Raw genomic sequence first — 25,076 nt, 5'->3', positions numbered from 1 at the left:
CGTTTTAGCGAGTTTGATCTTTTTTAAATTCTCCTCAGCTTTCTCATCCCCCATCCCGACATGACAGCCGAGAGCCAGCAGAGTCCTTTGAAACGAGCCAGAGAGGGAATCAGAAACATGAACAGACAAATTCTCCACTGCAGTCATGAAGTGAAGACCGTGCCTTACTTCAGAGTTTCTCCAGACATTGCTAAATTGTAGTTCTTCTCTGGTTCAGGCAGACTCTGGAAATCTACCAGGCACGGGTGCAGCTTCTTGTTGTCATCACGAAACTTAAATATATAAAGGTGCAATTTTTTTTTTTATTTTAGGAAGTTATTAGTGGTCAAAGCAATACATTTGTGAGAGTCAGGAAAATACTAACCGGTCCATAAGTCCACCCTTGTTCGATGCGAGTGACAGCCCACAGCTCATGACTGTTTTCTGCCAGCTTCTCTCGAATTCGCTCCAAGTGAGGAGGAAGGACGATCTGAAAGAACAACAACATCAGTGCAACATAAATGATAAATATGAAAAGCAGCCGAGGTAGATTCGTACCTGAATCGTGTCCACAGGGCACGGAGTGAAAGCTGTATGCGACAGAGACTGAGTCGGGCCCAGCAGGTTACGAACACCATCAAAGTCATGCTTGTACTGCTTGATGGGTTCGATGCGCAGTCGGTCCCTCGGCAGCACTGCTTCATAGCATGGAGCATAGCCAGGAGGTGGGAGGAACTTGAAATCCCCATGACGGCCTCCGAGAAGAAAACGCAGCCTTGAATTTAGAGGAGGAAAATTTTTTTGTCAAGTTTTGAAAGCCTATTATGACAAAAGACAAAAATATAAATAATTTCAGTTAATTCTTTAATAATTCCCAATGTCCTACTGGACGCCTGCAGAGAAGCTGACGACAGGAAAGAACAGCCCATCCAAGTTGAAGTTCTCAAACATTCCTTGGACAGGATGGCCATTGATGCGGAAGGAGATACTGGGCACACTCAGGTCCAAACAGCAGCTGACCACGTCCTCTGCAGCCAAGACGTGCTGATTGGGCGCAGCAACGTGACGCGGAACACGGCCTGGAAACATATTGAGGAAGCGAAGCAAGACATGAATCAATTATGTACAGTATGAACAGCATTAATTAAAGGAAATGCACAAAAGCAGCTTAAATGTGTCGGAGACGCCGTTAGCTAAGTGCATGCAAACGACTGCTCACCTGACCAGAAATGAAGTCCGTCAAAACCGTAGGAGTAAAGGTCATCACCAACTCCGTTACTTCCCCAGCCCTCCCCCCCACCGGGGTAGGGACTGAATCCCTCCGTCAGAGCCCAACCCACACGCAGGTGATACGGCTGGGCTGTAAGAAACGGCTCCACGTGGTCTACCATCACCTCAAAGTACCACTTCTTATACTGAGTGGATCCTTCACAAGTTCCAAGGAAAATGTTGGGTCTCATGCTAAAGAAGGAACAGAGAACTGATACTCAGGGGAGGAGCTTCAGTGATGGAGCTCAGAGGTGAAGGCGTTTACTCACACAAAAAGACCCACCTGGACACATAGTTGATGATGTTGGTTTGAAGTAAGAGGTCGCGGCCAGGAAGTAGATTCTCCGTGATCAGATTCTGATTTGACCTCACCGCCACGCCGTTGCACACGCAAAGAGAACAGAGCACGTCCAAGACCTAAACCAAAAAAGACGAAGAGTAATTTATGAAAACAGCAGTTTTTCTGTTGAAAAGTTTTCGCTACAAGCTCAGGAAATGTTTGGGATTTTTGACCTTGTGGTTGCGTCCATGCTTATCAAGCAGAGAGATGATTGACTTGATGTGATTCTCCTGGATGATATTCAGCACCTCTGGACTCTCAATAAGGACGCAATACAAAACCTCCAGGATCCCTGTTAAAACATGAGACGTCACACATATACATGAACACTGACAGCGCCGTTATAAGTGCCTGAAAAAACTGCAAATAAGAGTCAACTTCATTACAACGTCACATACCATAGTTATTTCTTAACAAACTGTGAGAAGTTAGAAAAAAAACCCAACACAAGCTCTTTTAAAGACAGTAAAAATAAATGTGAATTGTAGCCATGATGTTTTGAGGTGGTTGAGATACCTGAAGATGCTTCCAAACGATCCAGTTTACTGACCAGCCAGTCCAGGTTATCACAGAAGAGGGCACAGTTTGCACGATTGCCTCTGATCAAAGAAGCTATAAAAAAAAAAACAGACAGACAAAATGCAGTTTGGCATATACAGTATATAAGCTGCATAGCCAGAGTGAAACATTGGCATCATAAAATTCACATACCCAGTAACTCATACAGTAGATTTACGATCTCCTTCCACGACTCTGCAGCTTCTTCTCCAGCGTATTCTGAAAAGTGGGCTGCTGTGTTGTACACATTGAGTCGGTCGACACAGTCCAGAACGAGAGTGATCATTCCCTATAAAACATAGGAGTAATAAACAACAAAATACAAAAAATAAAGTGGTGAAATAATCATCCTGAAATCGGTTGTTTTCATGGATGTTTCAGACAAACCTCTTCCTGAAAGAGATTCTGTCTGTTCTTCAGGGATCGAAGTTTGAACTGTTTGTCCTCGTGCTCCAGTTCCTCCTCAGGGGGGCGGAAATAGAAAATAAGGTCCTGCAGGGAGAGCACCACTGTGTCCATAGGCAGAGATGGGGGATTGGCAGATTTGTTTTTCCCACTCAGAGCATCCAGACCCCTGGAGGGATGTAAAGAACACAGGAGATGAAGGAATACAGTGATAAATAGCATGTACAGTCAAGAAAACACTACTATTAATAATAATTCATGTGAAAATGTAAAAGAAATGCGAGTACTTGATGAACTGGTTGAAGAGTCCTGTTGTGCTGAAAATCATCCTGGCAGCCTGAGACTCTTCAGTCTGAGACCGAGCAACGGTGAGCGCGTCATCCATGTGGCCTTCTTTGTGGAGTATGGCCTTTAAATTTAAGATAGTCGTTCTTTAGCATACAGACAATTACTCCCGACACTTAGAGATACATACAGTAACAGCTGAATCAGATATGTTGTTCATTTATTTCTGAAGCACTAATTTTGGAGTTACTATTTTATGTCTCCTGAAAATATAATTCTGCTTGCACCTTTCTCTTCAGAGGACCCAGACGTGCAGATTTAGCGTCCACAGCAGCGTATGTGAGCCAGAGCCCGGTTGAAACGTGCTGCACGAAGCACATGGATTCTCCATACTTGATCTCAGGAATACCCATGCCCTCAACGTCTCGCTTCTGGGTCACTTCAATTTTTTCCTGTAGTCCAAATAAGAATTGTTTAAAATAAATAGATTTGTGTTTTCGCAGAGTGATAGTTGTCTTTGCATTATAAAAACCTTTGAAATCCTGAAGCAGAAGGCCGTCATCTTGGAAATAGCCTTCTCTGGATCCACCAGCAGAAGCCCTTTCTCCTCGTCCAGATAAAGGTATCTGCCTGTTGTTATGTGGCGTATCCGGAAGGACTGGCCCCATTTGATGTGGCTGCCGCTCCAGCTGCCGACAGGCATGAATGAATGAGCATCGGCACAATGCAAAGCCAATGAAAAACCGACCGCGACACTTACCCAATTCTTAGCGGCTCAAGTCTCCATAAGGATCGTGCATGACTGCAAACAGCTCCTCCCTCATAATGAGCAACTCTGGAGAAAACAAATCAATGAGTCTTGTGGCCTACTTGTCACATATGAATATTAAAGACTTATGAAAAGAAGAGTTCAATCTTAAACCAATATCAGAGATATTTCTACATATTATGATATTGGCAACAGATAAAAAAAAACTTTGATAAAGATATAAAATTCATAATTACAAAAGGAAGTCTGCAGTTCATTGAACAGTGTCACTTACCTGCGCTGGTCATCCCCCTGGTCTGCTGCTGGGATTGCCAAACACTCGTCCATGTGACCGTGGAACAACCTGAGCACGTACCCTCCAGTCAGAAAGCCTAGAGCAGATGCACACTGTTAATACAGACAGGAAGTATTGAGGAACAAGGAGACTTTACTTAGTGGAAACAAAACTACAAACCTTCGGCCAGCTCACATCCCGACATGACAGGAGTCATCGTCCACAGTGTCTGCATGAAGGACGCATCCACCATCAGGTCCCCGCTGGCGTAGGACAGGTGCTGAAAAGAGTGCAGGTAGTTATATTAGAGAGAATAACAAAGCAAATACTCACTGAAGCTGCAAGTGAAAGCAGTCCCCGTTACCAGGTATCGCTCCGAAGAAACACTGACGAGGATGAGGTCGTCTCCCACCCGCACCTTCTCACCTTCAGACCTCTGCTTCGAGGCTGGATGGATGGTCCACCAACAGGCCTCCCCTGTCACCAACACACTATGAGTACAGAAATATGGTGTATTTGGGGTGAATTGAGGCGTGAAGCTCAGACGCACCTGTGGAGTCTTCCTGTAAGCCCACATCAAAAGCCAGCTTGTCTGTGAGTGAGCGCGAAGTCGTCAAACAGCTCAGGTACTGCAGCGTAAAGGCAAAATGTGAGGGGTGCTGCTTGCAGGAAAACGATACGATGCAATAGCAAAGATCAGGTTGACTGTGAATGTGCCCACCATGCTGGAGTGAGTGTGTTTCAGGAGGATGGCGTGTCCATAGAGCAGCGTTCGGTGACCTCCGCCTTGTGATGACTAGAACAAAGAGATAGTCAGTAAAGCATTTAAAAGCACATTCCAAAAAATAAATTAGGCTGAAAAGATAGATAATGAAAGGTCAGGCTGTAGCAACAGACAGACATACCCACTTGTCCAGGTCAACCGCCTACAGTTGAGAGTTGAGATAGAAAGGATACAGACAATCAGAAAGATCATACATTCCAATTGTTTAACAAGCTGTACTCCTATTTGTGCCTTACTTCATCCACAGACGTGTTGGACAACATCTCCTGCAGCGCTCGCACAGACAGAGACTGCTCCAAAATGAAGCAGCAGATAGCGAGATCTGGTGGGACATTCTGCAAGACAAAAGCAACCGGCGAAGCCGATGAGAAAGCAGCAATACTGAACTCTCAAGAATGAGCACCGTTCCCCCTCACTACCTGAGCGTTTGAGGTGGTTTCAAGGAAACACAGGCGGTTCCCGAAGCCTTCACATGACAGACAAAGCTTGATCTGCTCCTTGAGAATAGAGGCGGTGCACTGGAGCACCACTTGATCATCCTGCAACGACACGGCAGCGTCAAAGTGAGGTGGTCTTTCTGCGCGACACACGACAAAAAAAATCCCAAACTGTCTGAAAGGAACCTGACTTTTAATTGGAATGCCAAATAATGATTTGGACCGTCTGGAAATATGAGTAAATCAGGATGCAATTTTTTTTATGTTTTTTTTTTTTTTTCATGATCTGAAAGTAAAACATTTTACCACTGCATTAAATTATTAGCTTGTTTGGACAGGAACAGGTGTAGCAACCAAATGACGTCAAGATTTGGGTATAATACGTTATCATATTACTGCGTGGTTGTTTCTGAGATAGCATTAATAAAATCCTCACCTATTTATCTATTTTTGCATTTTAAGTGCAGTTTGCTTCTCAAATATAGGAAAAGTGAATGGTGTAGTAACTTTTACTACAGCATCTCTTCGTGACACTGTTAAACAATTCAGTTCACTGTTTTTACGCATTTGTACAAGCACCATATTGGCACTCTGCTTCAACATACAACATGGAACATGAACAGATCCACCGAAGTAGGGAGCTAAATATTCATTACATTATCAGTTGCAAATATTACATTTTGCAAAGATTTTTTTTTACATTGAACCTGTCATGATAACGCATGAAATAATAACTTAGTGCATCATTGGATCAACTATTTTATTATGCAATTGACATGTTAGTACATAATTGGCTTAGTACATAACTTTGCAACTGTGTTTATACATATTTGTAGAAAAGAAAATTCCACATCTTCTCAGAAAGCTTCAATCCTCTAACAACAATTCTTCCCTGGTTTGTTATTACACTTTCAGATATGCTCAGATATGCATGAGTCAAGTGAATCCAACTAAATTTGATTTGGCACTTTTATGCGATTAGCAACAAATGTTACCTTCAGCCACTCCTTAGGCCTGTAAACGATGTTGATTGATGCACTCTCTGAAACTCTCAGATTTTATAGACAAGTCTAATACACTTCTGCATTGACTCTGCTATATTTGTGAGGCGTGCATTACGACCAAAACTATTTTAGAGGTGCCAACATACCAAGAAGTGACAAAGGAACACGCCAAATGTAGATGTGTTGACTGTATCTCATAACAAACTCAAAGACGGTTTTTATAAACTTAGTTCAAATGGAGATGGTCTGAAACAGAACGATCAACCAAAACAGAATCTTATTGCAAATAATAATCACTATAAATAAAAAAAAAAGGAAAAAGGTTTATTTGCTACACAACTCCCTAACCTTCACTTTCATGTGTCCTATTACTCAGTCTGTCACTGGTCCAGATCTAATCCCTCCTCCCCCTTTCTGGCTCCAAGGTCCCCCTCAGCTCTCTATTTCAGGCTGCTGCACCTGCTGTTCACACATCCCTTTCTGGAAAGCTGCAGATATTTGGGATTTGACAGTCAGGAGGAAACTAATTGCCCAACACCGCATCGATTCAATGAGACATTTAGTAAATTTGTTAAGTAGGCAAATATTTGAAATTTTGGTGTTTTCAAATGTGTTACTGTGTAATTTGATTAATTCATAACTCCGATTAATCACATGTGAGAATGTAAACATGTCCATGTTAAGATAAAATGACCAAAAATTATAGATATACTTTTGATATATGAGTTACATTGAAACCTGGAGTCATTGGTTTGGTTGCACAGGTGTGTATTGCTCTGTTCTGCTGTGCAGTCAAACTAGTGGACACTTCAGATGAGTGTACTAAATGTGAATTAGTTAAAATGCTGCAACAATTATCTTTAATATCAGCGCTAAATGAGCTTCACTGTGAATCCAGGTAAATATATAAAGCCTGGTCTCACACACACACACACACACACACACACACACACACACACACACACACACACACACACACACACACACACACACACACACACACACACCTACACAACCCACAGCTTTTAGGTCAATGAAGCAAAAACAATCAGAAGGTTTAGAGTAATGTTATGTGAACAAATACACAGACAGAGCCATACTGTTCCATAAGTATGTCCAAAGATAATACCTTTTGCTTTAACTGAACAAAAATCTCTTAGAGTCTCACAGATCTCTTGCCCATTGGTCATCCATATTCAGTTCTGTGTTTCAGTGTTAAATTAATCTCATTAATCTTACTGAAGCAGCGTGAAAACCAGATGACAGATCGAGAACAGTAGTTACTGTTATTAAAACTTTCTGTAAATGGTATAACATGTAAGACCGTACGGTGGTGTAGTAGTTCGCGGAAAGGTCACGAGTGTTCATCAGAGCAGGTTTTTCTGTGTGGAATTTGCATGTTTTCCCCATGTGTGTATTTCTCTAGGTACTCCGATTTCCTGTTAGTTGGTCTGTCTCTCTGTGTTTTCGTCCAAAGTCGCCTCCGGTGCCCTGCCACTGATTTTACCTTGAAAATCATGAAACGTACTTTGGAAAGCAGCAAAATGTCACCAAACAGCACCAGCTTTGTGTACAGGTAGCGTGGTGAGTCACCATAGCATCTCACTGACTTTAATCCAAAATAATAAGAAGTGACAGTCTTGTTCACAGAAGTAACAAGTTAACACTAAAATGATTCTCCATCACTTTTCAATGCCTACGTCATTGTAATGCTGTGTGAGGAAGGTCACACTGCAGGGGGCGCTGACCTCTCTGGTGGGCCAGTTTTGGCCTGTGGGCCATATGTTTGACACCTCTGTGCTAAAGAGGCACAAAGGGGGTTTCTTCTGTTGTGTAACCTCGTTTTTGTTTTTTCATTCTGACCCACATCAACAGTTGGTGCGCTACTATATTTCATTTAAGCATCTTATTACACTCACGGGTACGGAAAGCAGGAAGTGTTACTTCCGTATTTGTTCATTGTTGTCCCTCTTTTGGCTTGATTATTTCTTTAGGCTTGGGATGCGGTTATCCTTTTGGATCCATGCTGCCATCATTTATTAAAATCGTCTTACGCCACAGTGGTTCAGTCATGTATGACAGGTGTATTAACAATACACCACAGCAGCACTACAGCTACATTTAGAATACAACACTCAGACAGCAGACATATCCACTTCACCGGGCTCAGTCTACAGCTGCACGAGTGAAGTGTCAGATCCATTTACTTATGTGTTACAACCATTTGACATCGCAGTCAGGAAAAGTGATTTTTTTCCCATGTAAGATATATAAAAATTATAATTAAAAAAAGACACTTTGAGAAGTGCTTTGAAAATAGCATCTGATAAGAAACCCTGCAGGCACATTAACTGTAAAGCTCCCACATGGACTGAAGTAAGCAGGTGCTGAAATAGGCCGAGTTTTGAACTTGCTAATGCTCACACAGTAAATATAGAACTGAGCAGAGTTCAGAGTGAACGGCGTCGGACTGCCAGTAACCTAATGACACATTGTCAACATATTTTACTTAGTGCTGAGTTTCAGGCGGAGAGACAATGTCACATAAAAACTTCAGGCTTATCTTCAGGAATTTAGTTCTGAAATAAGAAGCTGCAAGACTGGATATGTGAATGGACGCACTGAATTTTAACATTTCTTTCATGTTTGAATACATGTAGAGCGTTTATTTCTTAAAGAAAATTAAGAAAACAGCAGTTATTAAATGGTCAACACTAACAGAAGTGAGACTGAAGCAGTGAACATATCACTCGTGTGTGGTTTGAGTTGAGCTTCAGTTACCAGGGTTCAGAAACAACATCAAGCAGCACTATGTAGGACATGAGCAAAATATCAACACTGACCATCCAAATAAAGAGCATTACATTACAGCAGTCATCTTGCAAGGCCACAATGCCCTTCTGCAGGCCATGGCAGAGAGATCTAAGAAGGAAACCTGAAACCCAGCTGTGTTTATTGCTGTAAAAATAAAATGATTCCGACGAGCATATGGCAAGTTCATTTCAAAGTAGAACACCACAGTGTGTGGAAAACCGCCGTTCTTCAGCAAGAGGTTAATCTAATCCTCCAACCAAAGAGCCAGGCTCAACAAATCTTCAGGATAAAAACAAATAAATACCCAGACAAATATGACAACATAGTGTTGACAGGAGGGCGGAGGGAGGAGGGGTCTCCTGAGGTTTCTGCTTAAACTTAAAACCACGTCACCCACGATCAATCGTCATCAAAATACTGTGAAATGAAATCCCCGGATGAATATAAGTGGGTCAAGGAGGCCACAGCAGACACATGATCAGTCTGTTGGGATTTACAAACACTGATAAAGTTACCTCATCACTAACCTAATCAGAAGAATCTCCTTTATGTTAGATTAGTGTGTCATAATCACTGCCTCAATCAAATGTGCCACGCTTTTAGTCAAATGGGACCTGAAAGCAAACTCAATTAAAATATACACATTTGAGTTATTGTTTACTCAAAGTAAACAATGTCCATCACGATAAACACGGTGCTTCCTGTATCGAAATGTTATACTGATAAGTAACCACTCCCAATTGTTTTATGGAATCTGGCTCATGTGAGTGTGTAACGTGTCACCTGGCATCGGGGGGTTTCTTGTCTGTGACAACAGTAGTATATCAAGTATCCATTGGGATATAAATAGGTAACAATGCAGACAAAACCAGCCACCTGTCCATGTCAATCTGCACTCAGTGAAACAAAGTCACCCAACTCTCTCAATATTTGGCTTTTGTGATTTATGAAGAAATAATTTGACATTCAAGACACATGTTATCATCCACTGTTGACTGAGTAAACTTGCAACAAGCACAGTTTAAGAAGAGGTAAACAGCATCACTTACTGTTCTCAGGAACTGGATCTCTTCCTCTCCGTCTGCACCCTCCGCCATCCTCACGAGGCATTAAAATCAAAACCCTGGGAGAAACGGGAAAGCTTTAGCTTGACGGCTGAGTGATGTCTGTATGCCCACCACACAGGGTGGGACGGTGCTGGTGAAGACTTCTGAAGGGCAGCGTGTGTCCCCCCCTGCCTCTGCCAGGCAGAGTTATGAGCCAGAGGGATTGACTGTTCATTACAGCTGCTCATTACAGCATCACAAAGAGGTGGAGCAAGATGACAGAAGTGAGGCAGCATGTCAACTCTTCAGACAGTGTCTGGGACATTGATTTATGAAGCAAATGAACTTAACCTGAATACTGCTGTCACTTGGTGATATTTTCAGCAGGTATTGTGTTCAGTTGTATGTCATAGTCCTTTAAAGGTAGTCACATTGTATTCCACACTTTGAAATGACACTTAAAACAAATAATTTACTGAACAGACAAGACTAAGGTATACATATAAATGAGTTTGTTGTTTATTTGTTTTTGGGTTTTTTTGCTCAATTTCAGTCATAAAACAAATGTTCTATGTTTAATGTTTAAAACTTTAAAACAAAAGCAGACTAAGGTATTTAGCTGAATTTGTCTGTGAACAATATAGTTTCAGAAATAAACTTACCTTGTTCTTGATTTCTAGGGTTAACTCTTGCGATTTTCCTAAGATTTTAAGGACGTATCTTTAAAAACGTGGGAAAATATAAGAAACAGTGTCGATTTATTGCATTCTTGTTTAGCAATGACGAAATTGGTCACAAAAAGCAATACATTTCAATAAAAATCGTAATTACACTAGATATAAAGTGCAATTGGTTTTAGACGTGATTACATTAAGGATATTTTTGCAAAAAACACTAATCTAATGAAATTATGTCACGAACGGCCACCATAGGCAGCACAACTTCCGGTTTCCGCCTTATTATCCAACGAAGAAGAAAACTGTGCATCGCTAAAATAATTCCCTCTTACTTCCAAAACAAAAAGCAGTGTGAGGTAAGATTAGTTATCACGCATCAGGCTTTAACCAGCCCTGTATTGTTTGTTCTGTTATGATTGTTCACCAGATTACTGCACAGCAGTGTATTATTTGTTCCGTGATGTTAGCCTTCCCGCTGCGTTAGCCACACAAATAGCAGATGCGTTAGCTTAGCTCTGTAATGGTTTGACTTTGGTTCTTAAACTTGCCGACAGTTAAACGAGTTGCAGGGAAATGCGTCTTGCTTTGAGTCTGCTGATTTTAGGAACTGCTAGAACCTTGACGCATTGTTCTTCTCTGTGTAATTAAAAGCCGTGCACATTGGGCCAACATGGATGCACTGGCACACATGCTGACAGATCCTCTTGATCCAAAAGAAGGAAACAGTGGACAAATTACAGAGGAGTGCATGCTGGGGAATTGTAGAGTGAGTCTGCCAGAAGACCTGCTTGAAGACGTGAGTAATTTGTCCGTCCGTCCGTAAATCCGTTTGCAGTGTTGCACTATCGGCAGACTATGTTTGTTCGTTTGTGTTTGCTACAGCCTGAAATCTTCTTCTCCGTGATGAGTGAAAGCACCTGGAGTGAGGTGCTGTCAGATTCCCAAAAGCAGCATCTTCGTCAGTTCTTGCCCGAGTTTCCTGAAAACAACACTGGGGAGCAGGACAGCACCATCAGTGACCTTTTCAACAACAGAAATTTTAACTTTGGAAACCCCCTTCATCTTGCACAGAAACTCTTCAGAGGTGCTCCATTGTTAACCACAATCACATACGTGTATGTGAACCTGAATACATTTTTGAAGCTCTTTCTCACCATTAATTTCTTTATACGAATCTAGATGGCTACTTCCATCCTGAAGTGGTCAAATACAGACAACTGTGTGCCAAGTCCCAGAGGAAAAGACAGTTACACTCCCTTCAGCAATACTACCACCGACTGTTAAAGCAAATCCTCGTCTCCAGAAAGGTTTTTACTTTGCTTTCTCTCTCTTCTCTCCATAGTTTTGATGAGCAATCCACGCTGACTTTTAATCGGTCTTAATGAATCATCTTGTCATAGGAGCTTCTGGACTTTGCAGTGCACAATGGTTTGGACTTCCCACCGAAGAGACGCCTGCCGAACAAGACTCAAGCTGAAATGCGAGAACCAAGGGTGAGACGGAGGCTGAGCCGCATTTTGAAGGAGGTCAAAACTGAGTGTGGAGACAGCAACGCCTCGTCTGATGACGACGGTTAGGAGTTTCTTTAATTAGTATCATATGTTTTAATTTGGAATTCTTTTTCTGTGGATATAACATTTTCGTTCTCCTGCTGAATATTAAAATAACTGCAAAATAACATTAAAGAAATTTACATTTTCTAAATTTGATCTTGCCATTTCCTTTTCTGAACTTCTTGCTTGTAGACATATCGTTATGGACTCCAGCGCCTCAGTCCCCGTCCTCTCCAACACCCACCGTTTCACTTCGAGTTCTTCCCAGCCTCTTCACACAAGACATGAAAACCACTGGTCAGTGATTCAGGAAAAGCGTGTTTCTCCAATGACTGAGGCCAGAAAATATAAGTTTATCTTATTCCTTGACAGAAAAAATAGAACTCGGGGAACAGGACTTGAGAGTCATGTTGCAAAATCATCGCGAGAAAAGGAAGCGACAACCAGTAAGTTATGATGTGGGAAAAAATAAAACATGATCTGAACTATTCATTCAATAATTACTCTAAACTGCTGCCTTTAGGACCATCCTGACCTGATCACCTCTGATATTCACCTGGGAGACATACTCTCTAGAGCAAATATTGGTCGTAAGGGGACTATGCGTAAGTGAAAATATTCAAAATGGTAACTTTATTTTCTCTTTCCTAGATTTTTGGTTTCGACTTCTTAATGTATTTCTTTTAATCTTCCAGCCCTGTTTGAACTTTCTCTGCCGAAAAGAAAGATAAAGGATGAGAGAAGGAAAAAGAAACTGAAGACAATAAAAGTGGAATCGGAGGATCCGTGTGAGGCTCTCGCACCCTCAGACGCTCCGTCGGCTCCACCGGTGAACATCATCAACTCCATGCCGGACACACCATCTTCCCCACTCTCTAACATTAAGGAAGAGTACGTTTTGAGCCATTCTTTCCTTGGTTATATCCCCAGTGGGATCATCATATATTAAAGAACTCTCCTGTTGTGTGAGAATATGTTTTGAACCCATTTTTATGCAGAGTTGTGGAGGAGTGTCAGAGCAGCCCGGTTGCGGTCGAGGAAATCGCCGTCAGTTTCTTCAGCCTGTTGGAAACTATCTTACGGACCGAATGTTTTGCCAGTACCTCCATGGTGAGTTCTTGTTTGCTCCTCTCCCAAACATCCGAAAAACTAGTCTTGTTTCTGACCGCATTATAAATTACAAACGTTTCACTCCTTCAGTTGGAGGACAAGGTTCAGATGTGGCAGTCGTCTCCAGCCAGTACCCTCAATGTCTGGTTTTCTTCAGCCTCCTGTTGGTCTGAATTAGTTCTTCAAGCACTGCAGTTTCTGGCGGGAGAGACTAAAGGTAACCAGCGGCCACTGTGTACAGTGAAATCTTTTCCACGCATGGCATTAATGTACGGGTTCTTTATTTTTGTTGATTAGATGGCATGATGGCTCTGCCCAGTGGCTTTTCTCCATTTGTGGAATTTCTTGATGAGTCACAGCAGTGGAGGTGGATCGGTAAGACAGGTCAACTCTGGGGGGCGGGGGGAACCTAGCAGGTAAGTAGATGCCTGGAATTAATGTCCACGACTTCTCTCAGGTTCTGCACAGGATACAGAGAAAGATCTCAGCGCACTTTGTCAGCTGTGGCTGGACTCCAAAGACTTTGTTGTGAAGGTAGTATCACATTTGTATAATTAGTGCAGTTTTAAAGGTTTTCCTTTTTGTTCTTATGAAATAAGTTTTTGGTTTTTTTTTTCCCCAATGACACAGACAGAAAGTGAAGATTTAATAGAGATGACTTCTCCCACGCCAAGACTGTAAGTATCAATTAAGTAAGGGCTACTGAAGTATGAATAAATAAAGCTACTTTTTATTTTGCTAAATGAGTTTCTGTGTCAGAAGTAATTGTTTGTTCTCACGCAGATCAACTGATTATGTGGTGCGTCCGAGCACCGGAGATGAGAAACAAGTGTTTCAAGTCCAGGTTTGTTTTTCCAAATGAAATATAACGGCACTGTTCACATCTTGTTGCCTGATGGCACAACCGACTCTAAGCCTGCATTTTTCCACTTCTTCATTAGGAGCAGCAGCGATACAACCAACCGCACAAAGCTTTCACCTTCAGGATGCACGGCTTTGAGTCTGTGGTGGGGCCTGTCAAAGGCGTGTTTGACAAGGAGATGTCCCTCAACAAAGCCAGGGAGCACACGCTGCTGCGCTCAGACCGGCCTCCATATGTCACCATCCTCTCTCTGGGTGAGAACTCATCGTTTCGTTCCATCGTTTGACTGTCAGTTCTTGCAAGGGTGGAAAAAAGAAATGTCACAGTTCTCACTTCTGTCCTCGTACTTCTCCTTGCAGTGCGCGATGCGGCAGCCAGGCTACCGAATGGAGAAGGAACCAGGGCAGAGATCTGCGAGTTACTGAAAGACTCACAGTTTCTTGCTCCAGACGTCACGAGCGCGCAGGTATGAGAAGCTTCTGCTTCAGCTAATCTCTCAGCGTTTCATTTGACATCACTTCAACGTGTTTCCAGTGAATTTTTTTGTCTCTCCAGGTGAATACTGTTGTCAGTGGGGCTCTGGATAGACTTCACTATGAGAAAGATCCCTGTGTGAAGTACGACATCGGCCGCAAACTGTGGATTTATCTGCACCGCCATCGCAGTCAGGAGGAATTTGGTACGATCAAATGAACCTGATGGCATACAACCCCGTTTTGTTTTGTTTTTTTTTGTTTTTGTTTTTTTTAAGTGGCAACATGTTTTGAAATTTTATGCAGGGAAACATTTGTCTTGTTGTCTTTGTTCAATCCAGAGCGGATCCACCAGGCTCAAGCTGCAGCCGCAAAAGCAAGAAAAGCTCTGCAGCAAAAGCCAAAACCTGCATCTAAGCCTGTGAGTGCATTTCCTCTTACAGCATGAAGTCATGCATTTACCACCCAGATTTTAAAGCTGTTGTATCAACAAAACAAGGGAAGAAAAAACCAAATCATTCTGCTCTGTCTGTGAAAATCTGTTCATTTCTATGGTTTAGAAGACTGGAAGTAAAGATGGAGGCAAAACGCCGGGATGTCTGGAAGCAGGACAGGATATGGGCTCTAACCCCATGTCACCGACCCCTTCAACGCCCACCCCAAACACACCTGGAACTCCCAAGTCACCTTTGCCCTGCACAGCCACCACGCCAACAAAGCCCGTCATCCCGGACGCCATCAAAACCAGCCCAGGGTCAGTGTCACGTGTGTCTGTGTTTCATTTCAGATGTTCAGCATGCAGTTCGGTCTGAAAGTGACTCTCCTCCTTCCCCTCTCGCGGCTTCGCAGAGTTCTCCTTGTGTCGCCTCCCGCGCTGCCCCAGCTGGGAACCCTCTTGCCCACCAGCCAGGCTTGTCCGCCGGCTTCGCAGCCGGTCACGTCCCAGCACGCGGCTCGGATCGTCAGCCACCTGGCCACAGGCTCCCTTCCTCAGGTCCGGGTCGTGTCGGCGCAGCCCGGTCTGGGGTCCTCTGCAGGGGGTCAACAGGCCACGCTGGTCCACCAGAGCCCGCACCAAATCAGGATGCCGGTGTCGGTGGCAGCCAAGGGCATTTCGCAGGTAAACAAAGCAAAAAAAAGGTCAACTTGAGGGTTTGTTTCGATGCGGCCACGTCACCATTTGTTTGCATTTTCGGATCTGAATAGGCCGTGGTTTCCGTGCCTCTGAGAAGTCAGTCTGCGAGCAGTCCCGTGCAGGTTCCCACCACTCTGTCCGTGTCGGCCGTCACCAAACCGCAGACCGGATCCCCCGGCAGCCCGGCCAACAACCCCGCCTCCCCGGCCGTGCTGCAAGGAGTGGCCGGCTCAAACATCAAACAGGTGAAGCAGTCTGGGGGAACTCTGGGCTGCGAGAACGTCTGCAATGCGTGTGGAATCAGATACTGTACCCTGAAATGGAGACATAAATAAATGACGTCGTGCAACACTACAGTACAGCTTGTGCTCTGCGGAGCATCTATTTGTGCATTCACATGAGTGGTCGTGCTCACTGCGCAGAACCAGATGGGAGGCCTGTCAGAAACAAAGAGCTGCAGCTAGTAAATGAACGAGATCAACACAAACTGTTTCTCTGACCGACAGGAATTGTGCGAGCAGAGGCAAGTCAAACCAGGAGAAAGCATTAAAGAGCTTTTTGATAATAAATGCTCGAGAGAGCACAGGACGCCAGGATAATTTGACCGAGATGCAGAGCTGGCTTAAAGAAAGAATCTTTTCAAGAACTCCTCTGTTTATACATGACTCAGTGTTTAAACTGTATAAATGTGAGGTTTCATGGATCCTGTTGTAAGATGTTATCAAAAAGTACTTTGTTCTCTGAGCTGAATATTTATTCAATATCTGCACATTTACTTTGTTTTGTGTTTCATCAACTGATGTGTCCTGATTGCGGGTTGTCGTTACTGTGTTTATGGTGGTCAAAGTCAAGCTTTCATAAATGTGATCCAAGCTAAAGAAATCCAAAGTCCAGATGTTTGTGAGTTATTTAAGTGGCAATAACTCCATAGATTAATGAGTAACTTTAATATTTCAGTAATTGCTACTAATCTGTGTTTTCATTGCTCTTATTGGAATGTGAATTGCAGTACCCATTTCCAACACTGGGTGTCATCATGATTCATCAGTGGGTTCGTCTCTTGTGTTTCCTTCACAGGTTTCTATCACTGGCCAGCTGGGAATGAAGACCCCAGGAGGAGCAGGGATTCCAATAACGGCGACCAATCTGCGTATCCAGGGTAAAGACGTCCTCCGCCTCCCCCCGTCCTCCATCACCACGGACGCCAAAGGTCAGACCGTGCTGCGGATCACCCCGGACATGATGGCGACTCTCGCCAAGTCACCCGTAGCGACCGTGAAGCTCACCTCCGACTTCCTGGGCACCGCCGCCACGGGCAGCAAGAGCATTTCGGCCACCCTCCACGTGACGCCGCCCCACCCCTCGCCGTCCTCCGCCTCCGGCGCCACGTCCTGCTCGGGTGACGCGCAGACCACCAAGGCGGGCCCCGTCGCCTCCACTCTGCTGAAGGCCGCCGGAGACACGGCCATACGCCTGATGCCCACCCTGGCCGTGTCCGTGGCCGACCAGAAATCCAGGACCTTCTCCACCGTGTCCTCGCCCGACAAAAGCGCCGCCACCATCCGGATAATGCCCGGCCTGGGCGTCATTCCTCAGAAGCAGGGTCAGACCATCACGATGACGACCGCCGCCGGCAGCAAGCCGCTCACGGCCTCCACGTGCGCGAACGTGGTGACCATGGCTGCCAGCGTTGTGGCCGGCGCTAAAGGGATCACCGTGGCTCCCGGGGCGTCGGGCTCTCCTCTCACGCTGGGAACGGCCACGGCGACCGTGCGACAGGTTCCCGCTTCGGTCGTCTCCACACCAACAGTAAGAGTCACATTCACTCCCTGTGACATCTGTGAAGTTTGTTTTATTTTTTGCATTGATTCATACTACGTTATTAATTAACACTCAACGGTATCTTGTGATAGTCAGCTGACTTGGGACTGATCCTCTGCTTTGATAACGTCGTAGGGAAAGCTACCTGCACGGATCACTGTGCCTCTGTCTGTCCTCAACCAACCCCTGAAAAGCAAGAGCGTTGTGACCACGCCCATTGTTAAAGGAAGCCTCAATACAAAGTAAGTTGTGGGTTCCAGCTGCACCGTTTCACCGGTGCGTTTAATTCTGGTGGGTTTCTGAGTCGTTTCCCTTGCTTCCCGAGCAGCATCAGCAGCCTGGGCAGGAACATCATCCTGACCACCATGCCCGCTGGCACCAAGCTGATCGCGGGAAACAAGCCGGTCAGTTTCGTCACGGCACAACAGTTCCAGCAGCTTCAGCAGCAAGGACAGGCCACACAGGTGAATACGCTGCCAAACACAGCTTATAACTCTGATCGTATCAGACAGCTGTGCTTTTAACTGGATCATGAATGAATCTCTCTCTTCCTTCAGGTTCGGATTCAAACAGTCCAGGCGCAGCAGCTCCAGCAGCACATAGCAACAGGCTCCCCCAAGTCGGTTTCGACGGTTGTCGTCACTACAACGCCCTCGGCTAAATGTCCACCTGATCCTCCTCCAGCGCCGCAGCAGTGACGTTTGACTCTCAAAGTTGTTTTGTTCACAAGATTTCAGGGTCACGTACTTTTCTGACTGAAAGTCAGAAACCGAATTCTTCTCAGTCCATGAGATGACCTTGTGTTCAGACTTCACTCAAAAAACCTTTGATGGGTTTAAAGGCTTCACGAATTCAAACATCAAAAAAGTCCCAAGAATTGTCCAGAATGGAAATAAACACGCATTTTTTGTTGTTGTTGAAAGTTTGAGTTTAAATGTTTCATGTTTGTTAATATGCTGTGACTGACTTCATCTCTTCAATGGGTGTATTTTTTTTAATACACGCACTTGAAACTTTGTGTTAGCATATATACATTTATTTTACAAACAATCCAGTAAAGAGCATCATTGAAATTGGTATTGTGTCTGCATTTCTCTTGTGAATAAACAAAAACACATTATGCTGAACAGTTTTGCACACACTTTCTTCATTTTCAGTAGGATTGCGAAGATTCCTTCACTCTTCGTCAGACTCTTCGAGCAAACCTTTCTGTGAGGTTGAATTGGAGGATGTTTTCCTCATGCCGATCTCAACGTCGCGCCCCCTTCCTGAGCATCGGCTCACGGTGCTATGTAGAAACAAGAGCAAGAAATATATATTATGCGCACTGCAAGACTAAATTAAATCAAGTTGGAAAAGTGAAGGACAGACACAATGTCTTGTTTTATACAGATTCTGCTCTGATAGCTCATTTTTCCCGGCAGAATATGTTTCAGATCACACGCTGAAGTAGCAGAGAAAATTTCCTCTTTGTTGTCAGTATTTCCTAGTTTGCATGAACCTGCAAAAAACAAAGATTTCCCAAACGATATAGACAGATGATGTGATACTTACATCCAAATGAGACCCGAGGTGCTTGTGACTAACAGCAGGGCCGTGGCTAGATGCCAGCAGAAGCACATAGTGACGAACATCATGTTGCCGTGGTCTGTCAAATCCCACTCTGGTCCACTTAAGGGGAACAGAACAAATCCAATCTGAAAAAGACAAAGAAAGAGCAATTACGTTTCAAACATTTCTTGACAACCAATTACAGACATGACTGAAATTTGCAGACTGAGTAGATGTTGCCATTATGATGAGTATACCCCTTAAAATCTGCTCATAACTAAAGAAAAATACAGTTTTGCTGGAGTTCTTTAGTGTTTGTGTTATGGTTTGGTAAGGATTAGTGTACAGGTGCATCTCAAAAGTATGGAATATAATTGAAAAGCAACTTGTTTTGTCAGTTTTTACACACTTATATGGCTTAGCCTTTATAAGTAAACAAGATTACTGAAATATTACAATTTATGTGCAATAAATCTTGAATTTAATTGACAAACGTCAGAAATATTTGCCCTTGTCTTACATGCACCATGCCATCGAAATTCAAAGTTTTTTTTTTATTTCATTGTTTTGTATGTCACCTGGTAAAACCATGAGCCCTGCAGGATGAACATGCACGCCCTGAAGAGTTCCAGTAGGATGTTGTCTCGTATGAACACCTCCAGCATGGTGCTGGCCGACCCCGCAAACACAGCCACCAGCAGCAGGGAGTGGATGTGGGTGTCCAGAGGGGGCCGGTTGTGCACGTGGTAGTAGAACAGGAAGCCTGGATGATGAGGAAAGACACAAGTTGCTAAGGTGATGCACATATTTGTTCTACAAAGTTACGAAATGATGCCTTTTGACAAACAATTTCATCCCTTTAAAATCCAACCCCCCCCCCCCCCCCCCCCCCCCCACCTTCAACGAAAAGAGCCAAGGAGAGAGCGAAGCGGTCCACGCCGGTGGGAAGGCCTTTGAATCTCGTGCTGCAAACCAGCGCCAATCCAGAAATCCCAAAGAACAGATACATCGTGCTGTGCTGCCAGTTCATCAGCTTGACCCATGAGTCGCCGTTGGAGAGGCGGGCGTGTGGCCCGTCCACCACAAACTGCTCCACCATGATGCCTGTGAAAAGACAGCGTCGGAGACGTGAGGCGAGGCGAGGCGAGGCAACGACGGGTTTTAGGTCCTCTGAAGAAGAACTGACCTACAAATGAAGCAAAGACTTGGAATCCTCCTTCAACATAATCCATCCTTTTAAAGAAAGGCGGCGTTCTCCATCTTCCTTTGGGCTGATTGGTCCTCCAGTAGTGTTGGAGAATGTGTTTCACTGTTAGCCAGAAGCCGAAGAGAAGGAAGAAAGAGCCCGGAATGGCATGTCCCCCAAAGTTGGCCATTGTTAGGCCTGAAGACATGAAAATTATGAGGGGGAAAAAAAAGATTTAACGTTAACATAGGGTTGTCATTGTAAGAAAAGTAACTTGGATTAAAGTTGTGCCTCATGCTGTTGATTAGAAGTAATCTAATGCTACAGGAGGATTATTTCCAAAAGGAATGTCATTATGTAGTCACATAACTAATTCATGAACATAGTCTAATCCGGGCTCGCCGCCACACAGCTGAGACACGGTTGAGATGAGGAAACAATAAATACCTGCCAGTGTGACCTGTATTTTATCTGATCTGATCTGATCTAAGGACTATATCCCTTAATACAGAAGGCAGTTCCTCATTTGCCTTACAAAGGACTATTCAAATCTAACAGTTTGCTTAAACAACGTCTTCTAAATCTACTTGCAACAAAACAGAAAAGCTCAACAGTGCTTTCAGGAAAACAATGTCTCTCACCTAACCCTGTAAAAACCCACATATTTATCTATTTAATGGTGGTTAAAACACCTCTAAAGTTGTATAGCATTTGTAAATTGTCTGTTTCAGAGAGCACGGGATGAGGCCCGGGTGTGTTTGAGATGCACCTGTACGGTCAGACAAGTTTTTCTTGACTCGCCCTGTTTCAGTTACAGAGAGTAAACATTTGCTCTTTCACTTTATGTCCTCGTACACGTCCACGTATGTGGCCGAAACGTTGGAAGGCAAACCTGGAAGCAGGCCTACTTGTGGCGTTTCAAGACTACAACTGTTGAGCCGTGAAGAGCAAAGTAAAGCTGTCTCACTAGAAATGAAAATGGCAAATAAAGAAATAATTTCTATTGGTTGTTACTGGCAAAAAAACAAAAAACAAAAAAAAAAACAACTCATACCTTATTTTTCTGTAGTAATCCTCAAAGAGAATTTGTGAATCTTGGCACCTGTTGAAATGAGAACTCTGTGGCGCGTGTAAACTGAGCACACACACCTGCTGTCAACCTCTCACACACACAGACACACACACACACACACACACACACACCTGTTGTCTGCACCTCTAACCTGCACAGCATATCTCAAAGCCCCGCCCTGAATTTGCATTGGTTTCAGTAGCCAAGACACATCCTCCTTGGAAACAGGTGGAAACCGCCTCATCTAAAGGCCTGCCTGCCTTCTTCCTCAGGCGTTCATGTTGACTTCCCAAACGCTGTTTTTTTACTCATTTTAACACCATGGAATCAGTTGATTAAAAATAGCCCAATAAGTTTCAAGGACAAAGAAGGCCGAGAGAGGCCCAGATAAAAGTTGGTTAATAATTAAGCTGTGTGCACAAAGGAAGGCAGCAGTGCACGCTAGGAGGAATGACCTTTGTACTCTTTTTCAATAAATCTTTATTACCATCATCATCCTGATCATGAGGTGATTTTTAGGTCAAGTTGCTCATCAGTATCACCTTTAGTTGAAATGGAACATCAGAAAGAAACGCAACAAATATCTGCTATCAAAGCTGACAGTATATTTCACATCAGACGCCATCATGTGTAAATCCAATGCTCAGGATTAGGATTATAGTATTTCACAGAATAGTTTCTTCTCTCTGAACGGGTTCTCTGATGAGGGCACCGGCGTCACCAGAGGGTCCTCTTTGGCATGGGATTCACAGTAGGACATCAGATCCGCCGCTGCTTTAGATACCTGCAGTTCAGAATGTGCAGGTTAGTCATTAAGGATAAAAGCAAAACAAACTTCCTCTGATTCAGTTTACATCCCTGAAAAAACATCATGTGCGTTATGTTCAATAAGATGGATTTTAAATTATTTTTGTTTTGATGGAAGTGGCCTAACTAAAAAAAAAACCAAAAAGTGGTTGGGGGGCTTTTCTTATGACCCTATAGGTGCAAACTGTCATAGAAGATGTATGTCCGGATGGCAGTTTGATAGAAAATCTATACCATATGCAACAATCCATACTGATACTATTCATCTGCAATACAAAATTGAAAGGATAATTAAAAATATCAATAAAACTCTACAATGTGCACGTGGGAAAGTAGATTTCTCATGAGATAAAGGGACAACAAAAGGGCAGTGAAGTGTTTATAACCTGCCAAACTGTCCCACAGTGCTTTTCTCGTGTCTCCACATGATGCTGACTCACCATCATCCTCTCTATGTTGACCTCAAGCTTCAGCTGCTCCACCGTCTTCCGTGCATCTGCAATCTTGGCCATGTTGTTTGACATCTTGTCCCCTTTCCTCTATACAGTCATCCACTCTGCAGCAAACAATAGGCATGACACAACCGTGCACATCACTGATAAAGAAATGAAGTCGCGGTGAAAGAAAGAAACAAAATGCAGGCGTGCTGTTACAGCGCACACAACACAACACACACAGTGAGGGAATAATTATGTGCCAGTGGTTAGAGACTGTTTCAATTTGCTTGTTAATTCTGCTCACTGGGTCTCAGCTGCGAGTGGTGCGAGGAGGGTCTCCAAGGAGGAGGGCAGGGGAGCGGAGGCAGAGCAGCCCTCCCCGAGGGGGGCATCCGCCAGCTGAGAGTGTAAATACACCTAACATTAACATGTTGCTCCCCCAGAAAATGCCTGACATTAACTGCACATTGAAACTTACTGCTGACACTTGTTCTCACACTCTTCCACTTGACTGCTGTTAGTTTTGCTCACATGTGCAAAAAAAAAGTGAGATTAAAGTGCAGCAAATCAAAAAAGGAAACAATGAAACATCTGGGAGTGTCTCAGAGTCGATACAGAAATATAATGGGGAATGTTTTCTACATGGCAGTGAGATTTACTCTAGTATCACAAAACACACATATATACAAACATATGGAGTAATCTGACTTTTATGTCATGTCAATTTACAAAAGTTGTGGAAAAAAACAATAAAAATAACTTGTCAAGATTTGTCATAAATAAAGATCTACTCACCAAAAGAATTGACTGCGACCTCTGAGCTCCTAAAATCAGAGTTCACCTGCCTTCCAAAGGGTCCACCACACCAACCAGCAGCACCAAAGGGAATGAGATTAATGGCACAGATGAGGAGGGAGGCTTCAGTCGGTCCCCTCCTTCAGATAATTACCAGCCTCTCAGACTCCAGGATGGGCTCTGTGCAGCGGTTCAAGGCAACATGTGGCGTGACCTTCATCTCCTGAGTCTCTGTCACTCGCTCACCTGAGCTTGTGATCTGATACACCTATTTAGAATAAAAAATAGCAAAAATAATTAAAGTAGCTAACAGTAAAGATCAGATATCATCCATTTTGCCACGATACCTGATGATATTATTGCAAAGACACCTAATGAGAAAATCTCAAGAGATCAGGTGATGTTCCCCCCCATGGTATTAATTTCTGCAATTAAATCTTTGAGAACAATACTTCATTGTCAGCAATTGTTTGGGAGCATCACTGCAACAACAAAAATGTTTTCTGTGAAAGAAATTGACAAATGAAGTATAGAAATGACAGATGTGGCGGCTATTATTGTTAAGATTATGCATTCATAAAAGCTACTTTTTAAAAGGGGTGAATTGCAGAAAAGTGCAAAAAGTAGCTGATTAAATCACGAAAAAATAATATTTTTTGTCCCTTAATATATCCCTTTATCCCACACAAAGAAATTGAATTTCTGAGAATTGTAAATAGACTGAATTTGTGTCCAGGTGACAGTTTTTTTTATCTCCAGACCACAGGATAGTTTTGCTCATCTGTCAGTCATTCCTGTGGAGCAGACAGTTATTCCACAGAGCAGCAGGAGGCAAAGTGGCAGCGTTATAGAGTTAAATGTCAGGCGCCTCATTAACATTTGTTTTCCTGTGGTAGCTGGCGTCTCTTTCTGGAGGATTATGGGATCATATGAGAGTTAAGAGTAACTGTTTAACCAAACCGACCTCTGTCACCAAGAGAAAGAGTTTCACATTAATATCATTCAGTTCTGTTCAATATGAAGCTGTTGTTTCCTCAGTACCCTGACATGTCTGACTTCCTTTATAAACTGAATCATTATCAGGAAACATTCATGCTTCGGCCTGTTTCACCACTGATTTACACGTTTACAGACATGCATCTTTATTCAGATTTCACTAAAATACAAGCCAGATGCTTTTTACTTTAACCAATAACCTGAAATAGATGATCCAAAGGATTCTCCTATACTTACAGACTGAACATCTTTCTTCTCTAAAAAAGACATTTTAAATGACTATTTCAATTAATTACTCTGTAATAAGTAAATGTTATTGTAATTGTCATGCAGTCGAACAATCAAAGCAGCCATAGACACTATTCCCTATCAAATGACTGGTATCCTATTTCCATTGTTCTTAGATGGGAAATAAAGATAAAATTTGGTGCATTGAGAGATTTGCCGCTCTCCTGGATGACCAGCATGGTTTATATTTCGCCGTCTCACACTGAGCACAAACCAGTTTTTCTCGTTCTTTTCACCTGTTGCTCCATCGTGTGAGACACACTCCTCCAAATCATAATAAATTCAAACTACTGATAAGAGAAAACCATCATTTAAAGGATTTGCAGATACTTTTACTAATTTTACTTTG

The 25,076-nt window shown here is 43.3% G+C and overlaps 4 protein-coding genes across 7 annotated transcripts in view; 1 reads left to right on the top strand and 3 right to left on the bottom strand.

Moving 5' to 3' along the window:
- The window catches only part of LOC115395293 (ryanodine receptor 1-like), a 43,157-nt gene extending 33,142 nt beyond the window's left edge, over window positions 1-10,015 (bottom strand). Inside the window, exons 1-23 of the mRNA XM_030100764.1 lie at window positions 9,968-10,015; window positions 5,083-5,202; window positions 4,900-4,998; window positions 4,601-4,675; window positions 4,430-4,508; window positions 4,244-4,356; window positions 4,060-4,159; window positions 3,880-3,976; window positions 3,597-3,671; window positions 3,369-3,525; window positions 3,124-3,288; window positions 2,839-2,960; window positions 2,534-2,720; window positions 2,300-2,435; window positions 2,105-2,200; window positions 1,762-1,880; window positions 1,532-1,665; window positions 1,199-1,440; window positions 866-1,058; window positions 538-754; window positions 365-469; window positions 169-272; window positions 2-85 (exon numbers count right to left, since the gene is read on the bottom strand). Of these exons, the coding sequence (XP_029956624.1) occupies window positions 2-85; window positions 169-272; window positions 365-469; window positions 538-754; window positions 866-1,058; window positions 1,199-1,440; window positions 1,532-1,665; window positions 1,762-1,880; window positions 2,105-2,200; window positions 2,300-2,435; window positions 2,534-2,720; window positions 2,839-2,960; window positions 3,124-3,288; window positions 3,369-3,525; window positions 3,597-3,671; window positions 3,880-3,976; window positions 4,060-4,159; window positions 4,244-4,356; window positions 4,430-4,508; window positions 4,601-4,675; window positions 4,900-4,998; window positions 5,083-5,202; window positions 9,968-10,015 (2,867 nt within the window). The remainder of the gene's footprint in view (window position 1; window positions 86-168; window positions 273-364; window positions 470-537; window positions 755-865; window positions 1,059-1,198; window positions 1,441-1,531; window positions 1,666-1,761; window positions 1,881-2,104; window positions 2,201-2,299; window positions 2,436-2,533; window positions 2,721-2,838; window positions 2,961-3,123; window positions 3,289-3,368; window positions 3,526-3,596; window positions 3,672-3,879; window positions 3,977-4,059; window positions 4,160-4,243; window positions 4,357-4,429; window positions 4,509-4,600; window positions 4,676-4,899; window positions 4,999-5,082; window positions 5,203-9,967) is intronic.
- An 889-nt stretch (window positions 10,016-10,904) lies between these two features.
- On the top strand, window positions 10,905-18,672 carry nfrkb (nuclear factor related to kappaB binding protein). Of its 3 annotated transcripts, none has more exons than XM_030100359.1 (26): window positions 10,905-10,997; window positions 11,293-11,437; window positions 11,524-11,725; window positions 11,821-11,948; window positions 12,042-12,213; window positions 12,387-12,491; window positions 12,567-12,640; window positions 12,718-12,799; window positions 12,890-13,085; window positions 13,193-13,304; window positions 13,395-13,521; window positions 13,602-13,679; window positions 13,762-13,838; window positions 13,935-13,981; window positions 14,088-14,148; window positions 14,246-14,420; window positions 14,526-14,632; window positions 14,722-14,845; window positions 14,981-15,060; window positions 15,203-15,393; window positions 15,489-15,759; window positions 15,846-16,019; window positions 16,852-17,583; window positions 17,731-17,837; window positions 17,924-18,059; window positions 18,153-18,672. In XM_030100359.1, exons 2-26 carry the CDS (start codon window positions 11,312-11,314, stop codon window positions 18,291-18,293), a joined length of 3,825 nt encoding a protein of 1,274 aa, XP_029956219.1. In that variant the 5' UTR covers window positions 10,905-10,997; window positions 11,293-11,311; the 3' UTR covers window positions 18,294-18,672. The 3 variants fall into 3 exon arrangements, with proteins under 3 accessions (XP_029956219.1, XP_029956217.1, XP_029956218.1); XM_030100357.1 differs by having other exon boundaries at window positions 15,200-15,393; XM_030100358.1 differs by having other exon boundaries at window positions 10,973-10,998; window positions 11,304-11,437; window positions 15,200-15,393.
- On the bottom strand, window positions 18,579-21,543 carry tmem45b (transmembrane protein 45B). Of its 2 annotated transcripts, XM_030100364.1 has the most exons (6): window positions 21,387-21,543; window positions 20,333-20,530; window positions 20,044-20,250; window positions 19,725-19,909; window positions 19,150-19,292; window positions 18,772-18,883 (listed from the first exon to the last, which is right to left on the bottom strand). In XM_030100364.1, the coding sequence occupies exons 2-6, from the start codon at window positions 20,520-20,522 to the stop codon at window positions 18,772-18,774; spliced, it is 837 nt and encodes a 278-aa protein (XP_029956224.1). In that variant the 5' UTR covers window positions 20,523-20,530; window positions 21,387-21,543. The 2 variants fall into 2 exon arrangements, with proteins under 2 accessions (XP_029956225.1, XP_029956224.1); XM_030100365.1 differs by lacking the exon at window positions 21,387-21,543 and having other exon boundaries at window positions 18,579-18,883; window positions 20,333-20,522.
- Window positions 21,544-22,059: 516 nt separating this feature from the next.
- gng8 (guanine nucleotide binding protein (G protein), gamma 8) lies at window positions 22,060-22,735 on the bottom strand. The gene is made up of 2 exons (XM_030100366.1): window positions 22,652-22,735; window positions 22,060-22,188 (listed from the first exon to the last, which is right to left on the bottom strand). The coding sequence occupies exons 1-2, from the start codon at window positions 22,733-22,735 to the stop codon at window positions 22,060-22,062; spliced, it is 213 nt and encodes a 70-aa protein (XP_029956226.1).
- Window positions 22,736-25,076: the final 2,341 nt, after the last annotated feature.

This window comes from Salarias fasciatus, chromosome 10 (assembly GCF_902148845.1).
Source record: "Salarias fasciatus chromosome 10, fSalaFa1.1, whole genome shotgun sequence".
Lineage (NCBI taxonomy): Eukaryota > Metazoa > Chordata > Actinopteri > Blenniiformes > Blenniidae > Salarias > Salarias fasciatus.
The sequence above is the reverse complement of the archived record's forward strand: the minus strand, read 5'-3'. Positions and strand labels throughout refer to the sequence as shown.